General features: G+C 40.7%; 1 protein-coding gene across 1 annotated transcript; it reads right to left on the bottom strand.

Moving 5' to 3' along the window:
* Window positions 1-4181: 4181 nt before the first annotated feature.
* LOC140889051 (uncharacterized) lies at window positions 4182-5983 on the bottom strand. Its single transcript, XM_073296753.1, has 4 exons — window positions 5875-5983; window positions 5501-5778; window positions 4873-5428; window positions 4182-4591 (listed from the first exon to the last, which is right to left on the bottom strand). Exons 1-4 carry the CDS (start codon window positions 5981-5983, stop codon window positions 4182-4184), a joined length of 1353 nt encoding a protein of 450 aa, XP_073152854.1.
* Window positions 5984-6406: the final 423 nt, after the last annotated feature.

Here is a 6406-nt window from a genome sequence, read left to right as displayed (position 1 = left end):
AAATCTATCTGCTCAGAGCACACACTTGTCAAGGAAATCCCTCCAAGACTGGTTCCTATAGCAGAACACTATCACTGATATCTCTGACACACCAGACGATATCAAACCATCAATATCAAACCTGATATCTAATCCAAGGTCATACCCTGTCGTGATTGTCACCAAATCCCTAGACTGAGTAGCCTTCCCACCGCCGTCTCCTGAAGCACAAAAGGCTCCCAGGTAATCCTCTGAAGTGCAAAGACTCCCAGAGTAACACTGGCATAGGGTCGCGCCCCATCACGTCTAGTCATGATCATAGTCCACAACTCTTGGTATATACTGGACCTGGCATCCTGATGAAAACCCATCATCACAAGTCTCAATCTAACGAAGGTCAGACAGCCTACTGTTCCAAGAAACAATCTAGAACAAAACCCAAATGTTCTAAACCGAACAATATGCCTAATGCCTCTAGATGAGTCCACCCATCGCTGGCACTATCTTAGTCCACTGACTAACTAGGTCAATCCTAGGAAAACACCTAGACTAACCGCAAGTCAACAATCACCGTTGGCCCTACTCAAATCCCATGAGTCACCACAGTTCAACACTAATCAACTAGGATCAATTCTAAACTTAGCAAAAACACGCAATCATCCACGAATTGCTAGATTAATAAAACATGTATCATTGCTTCAAGTTATGTACAATTTCTTGATTACAATCCCTATGTAATACAATTACAGTATTCCGAAAATTCAAAATGTACAATCAATAACTTGAATGATACAACCGAATCTGATGATTTATTACAACTGAAACACTGTTTACAACTACAACAATACAGTATTTAAATCATCGTACTAGTCTTCGTTCCTTGAGCATGAAGCTTCTAATTGACATACGCATCGATACAAGCATACTCCCGTCCAAGTCTCTCTACATGTCCCCCCGCAAAGAACTCCGAAGAAATGGCACGTGTTAGCTACCCAGCTATGCTCTGCGTCAGTACATGTCAATAGACCTCTTATGCTCACGATCTACCGTCAGCTTTCTTCTTGTAACTAAATCAAGCTTTTGAACATGAAGTTTCCCGTACGCGTACCAAAAGCATCGATACACGCACACCGGAAAAACCATGTTCTACATGAGTTTAAATGACAATCTCTCCAACTACGAGTGGAGAATCTCTTCGGACTGGAATCACATGGGTTATTACACACCATTCGTTCCAAAAAGCCCTCAGAGATATCTGATGCGATATTCTCTTTCTTCTCTCCCAGTCTTTTCCTGCTGGAATCCATATGTTCTTCGATCAGCATCCCAATGCATCAAATGATGAACTGTAGTCAGCATATTCATGCTACTACCGGTGTTCTCATCACTGTTGCCTTCTTTATAGCGAAGACTTATGCCGCAAACCTTGGCAATGAAGAACCAAATAATCCTTAGGTGTCACCGATCCTACAAGGATAATTCAAAGTCTCAGTACTACATCCCAAGTCTCTTGCATGTATATGCTCTGATACCAATGAATGTAGCGACCCAGCCCGGATCCACTACCTAATCAGAGTTTAGGAGAATAATTAAACATGCATTAAATAAATTGCTGCGGAAGATTTAAATTAAAACAGACCGGCAGAATACAACCGGATAAATAAATTCGATTATACAACCCAATCGAAATAAATAACCCTAAAGGCAAAACCTTCAGCTAAATCCTGCTGTCTTCACTGGTCACTAGCTACTCCAAGCTCCTGGTGCCCAACCATGCACCTACAACTGCCCCGTCGAATGGGGTGTCAAGACATACAGAAACACTGGACGTGAGTTCTAAGCTCAATACGAAAGCAATTATATATATTTTATATGCAACACATAAGTGACTTCAAAAATCAGGGTTAAATAACTTTCTCTGGGCGCCTGGAATACACAGTACCGGGCTAGAGAGCGACTCCGCGTGGTACTCGTATATTCCCAAGACACGAATCCTCAGGAAGAATCGCCTCGACTGATGGAAACTATCATGACTCACATCATCCCGATGCAGTCTCCGTAAAAACATATGCATGTGCTAAAGCCGTAAAACATGGTAAAACATATAGCACATACTCATGCAACACATATAATATATATCATGCTGGCCATCTCAGTCAGTACTTATGTACCTTACTACAGGCAAATCCTAGCAGTCCCACTCTAGGTTCCAAGCCTATCATCAACTCTACAATGCAAATATCCATGCATCATTCAATAAGCTCTAAAAGTCTTAACTAAGCTATTGAATACTCCTAAATAATTTAAGGAGACCATAGCTATACCTGCGTCCGTCGTCAGCCCACTGATGGCGACTATCCCGCAACTAGGGGCACACCCCTGCTGCAGCTCCACAGCTTTGAGCACTGCCCCGCTACTATGTCAAACACTGTCTGACTATACTAAAATATATTTCCTACTCCAACTCTAAAATAAGAGTACCCAAAGCCCAAAATAGAGCTACTAGGGCGAAGGAATTCAAAATTGGCAGGAAATGAGGAGCTCGGACCCTATATTTATAGACGTCGATCGGAAGTTCCGTTCCTTGATCGGACGTTCCGTTCCGGCAGATCGGAAGCTTTGTTCCTCGATCGACGCTCCATTCGCCACGTGTCAATTTGGTCCACATGCAACCACACACCTGTCACTGACAGCCATCGGAAGATCCGTTCTTGATCGAACGTTCCGATCGTCGATCAACGCTCCGATCCTAGATCGTTGCTTCCGATCCCACTCGAGTCTTGGAACCCTCTAAACCAATTTCGAGTGTCCTGGATCCATTTTTGGGCTCCGTTAATCATCCTAGAATTTCCTTAATCATGTTTTACTTAACCCAAACATGATTACATGATTAATTACTCATTAATCGTTAATCACGGATACGGGTCACTACACCACTTCACTAAAAACAAGTTCAAAGCAACTCTCAATCATCAATGATACACCTTCAGTCGAATGCTAAAGTGTGTGTGTGTCATGTTTTCGCAGTTACATGCAACTTCAAAAGACAAAGCTTCAAAACTGTTCGCCGACCTATAACAATTCAGTGTAAGCCTCACAATAAAAGAACTCTCCTCTCAACAATCCTCCAACACAACACAACTTTCTTAAGAATAATTACGCACCGTTGGATTTTGCACCCAACATTTTAAAAGTCCCAATAATTACCCGCATACTTAGCTATAACTAGATAGGATTCGTATTTCAATCCCCTCGTCTATAGCCCAGATGGAACTACAATCCCATTAGGTCCGCAAACTTAGCTATGAAATAATGAATAGAATTTAATTCACATTCCAAGCCCGGATGGAATCAAAATATATATTTTTTTTTTCTCAAAAGATTAACCCGATGTAATCCGCATACTTAGCCACAAACAAGATGAATAGAATTTCAAACATATCGCTCGCAACCCGGATGGAATTAATTGGTTTCCAAAAATTAATTTTCTTCTTAAAAACCAAAAATTTTAGGTGCGCCAAAGAAAGTATATACCACATCAAAGAAATCATCAAAATTCAAGAACTATCATGTTTCACAAACACCTATTGTCGTGCAATGGTTCAACAGACCTCCACAATATCTAATATATCGCTACACTTTACTGGTTCAACATACGTGCTTGGAATATTCAACAAACAACCTACGGTTTCTCAAATCCAATCAAGAGTTAAAATTTTTCAAAAATTTCATTTTTTTTCAACTATCTCATCATAGGCTAAAAATCATCATCCTACTTATGCATACGACACAAATGAATAACGACACAACAAATCGTCAAACTCAATACAATAACAAAACAAAACAAATGCAATAATATGAATACATCCCCCCACACTTAAATGAAGCATTTCCCTAAATGCGTCAAAACACAAAACACAAACAAACAACTCAACACAATGCAATGCAAAAAATGTAAAACGAAACTCCCCTGGTTTAAGTGTTGGCACTGTCCTCTTCAACATCTAACAGCATCACGGAAGAATCATATTGGAACTTTGTCTGCGGAGGTGGCGGCATTCGGGAAACTAAAAACAACAAAAATAGAAAGCCAAAAACAAAATGAAAGAGAAAAACTAACAAAAAGAAAAGAACACTGGGTTGCCTCCCAGTCAGCGCTAAATTTACAGTCAGTCTATAGCTCGACTGCATACTTATTTTCTTCATGGTGGTTCAAATCTAGTTTTCTTAACAACCTTCACCCACTTGCGCAGTTTTTCAGTAATGTCTGTTCTTTGCTTCCTCTGCTTTGATTTCTGGGAGATTACTTTTGATCGATCCGAAGGCAGTTTCGGTTCAACTTTAGATGCCTGCAAATCAGAAGGAAAATTTTTAGCATTAGAATTCTCAGCAGGTCGTACAACAATCTCCTTAACTTTATCCTCATTGAAAAACTTCTTGTGTTCTTGCGACAAGTGATTCATGACATCAAGATTATTAACAACACTTTCACAATCAGGAATTTGTTGGGTATCAAAAATATGAAACTTAACAATCTCCATATCAAACTCCATAGTAAGAGTACCATTATTCACATCTATAACAGACTTTGACGTTTTCAAAAATGGTCTTCCTAGAAAAATTGGACTATTCAAATCATTATTTTCATATCAAGCACATAGAAATCAGCAGGAAAAACCAAATTACCAACTTGCACAAGAACATCTTCTAACAGACCCCTAGGATAAATAGTAGATTTATCAGCCATTTGAACAACAATTGCAGTTTCAGTCAAAGGCCCAAGATTTAAGGAAGCATAAATAGAGTATGACATGACATTAATAGATGCTCCTAAATCTAGCATGGCCGTATCAAGCTGACTATCTCCTATTTTACATGGAATCGAGAACATACCTGGGTCCTTGCATTTTGTAGGTACCTTTCTTTGAATGATGGCAGAGACCTGTTCTCCAAATTCAACTCTCTTACAACCCTTCAACTTTTGTTTTCTCTTCACAGTACACAACTCTTTTAAAAATTTAGCATAGTGAGGTACTTGTTTGATAGCATCTAACAAATGAATATTTACCTCATATCTACGAAACACAAACACTTCATACAACCCCTTAATTCCATCATCTTTCCTAGACTCTTTCAATGCTAAGGAAAAAGGGGCTACAGGTTTATACTCGGAAAAAGGAGGGAACTTACCTCTAGGTGCTTCCTGAATTGTGTCGTCCTCCTCTACCTTGGATTCCTGCTCATCTTTGTTCTGTACTGGTTCTTTCACCACTTTTTCATTAACCTTCAAATCCTTTCCACCCCTCAAGGTAATCGCACTCACATTCTCCCTCGGGTTCACCACAGCCTGTGATGGTAAGCTGTTCGAATTCAGTGCCTCCAACCTGTTCACTGCGGTTGCCAACTGCCCCATTTGAGTGTTCAACTGTTGGATACTTGTTCGAGTTTCCTGTTGAAAAGCGGCAGTATTAGTAGCAAGATCCTTAACAATGTTTTCTAGAAACTCACCAGGTGTGGGGACTTGAGGATGCTGTTGCTGTTGAGGATACGGTGGCCTATATGCTTGATTGTGCGGTGGTGCTTGAGTTGCTTGTGGGTTCCCATATCTCAAGTTTGGATGATCCTTCCAACCAGGATTGTATGTGTTGGAGTATGGATCATACTTACGTTGTGGCGGTCCGGGAAATCCTCCTGCTGCATTGACTTGCTCAGCCGATCCCTCTTGAAGTGTGGGACAAATGTCAGTCGCATGTCCCCTTGCAGTGAAAATTCCACAAACCTTTATATTTTGTCCATTCCCTACAGCCATTTGACGCACAAGAGACGTCAGATCAATCAGTTGTTGTCCAAGGGAAGAAACATTTACCTCATTATTCTTTCTTGGCGCAGGATCACTTCTGTTGGTGCCAAATTGCTGAGAATTGGCAGCCATACTCTCGATTAGATTCCTTGCTTGTACTGGAGTTTTATCGACGAAAACTCCACCACTGGCCGCATCCACCATGCTCCTGTCATGAGACAACAACCCTTCATAGCAGTATTGAATTAATAAATGTTCAATTATCTGGTGTTGCGAGCAGCTGGCGCATAGTTTCTTGAAACGCTCCCAATACTCATGCAGTGACTCTCCCATCTGTTGCTTGATGCCATAAATTTCCTTTCTGATGTTTGCCGCTCTTGAAGCTGGAAAATATTTCTCTAAGAAAATTCTCTTCAGTGCCGTCCAAGTGGTGATGGATCCAGAAGGTAGGTAGTATAGCCAATCCTTTACAGCGCTTTTCAAAGAGAAAGGAAAGGCTCTGAGTTGGATCTGCTCCTCTGTCACTCCATGTGGTTTCATGATGGTGCATACGATATGGAATTCCATCAAGTGCTTGTGCGGATCCTCACCTGCAAGACCATGAAAAGAAGCAATAGATGTATCAGT

This window comes from Henckelia pumila, chromosome 3 (genome assembly GCF_033568475.1).
Source record: "Henckelia pumila isolate YLH828 chromosome 3, ASM3356847v2, whole genome shotgun sequence".
In the NCBI taxonomy this organism is placed as follows: domain Eukaryota; kingdom Viridiplantae; phylum Streptophyta; class Magnoliopsida; order Lamiales; family Gesneriaceae; genus Henckelia; species Henckelia pumila.
The sequence above is the reverse complement of the archived record's forward strand: the minus strand, read 5'-3'. Positions and strand labels throughout refer to the sequence as shown.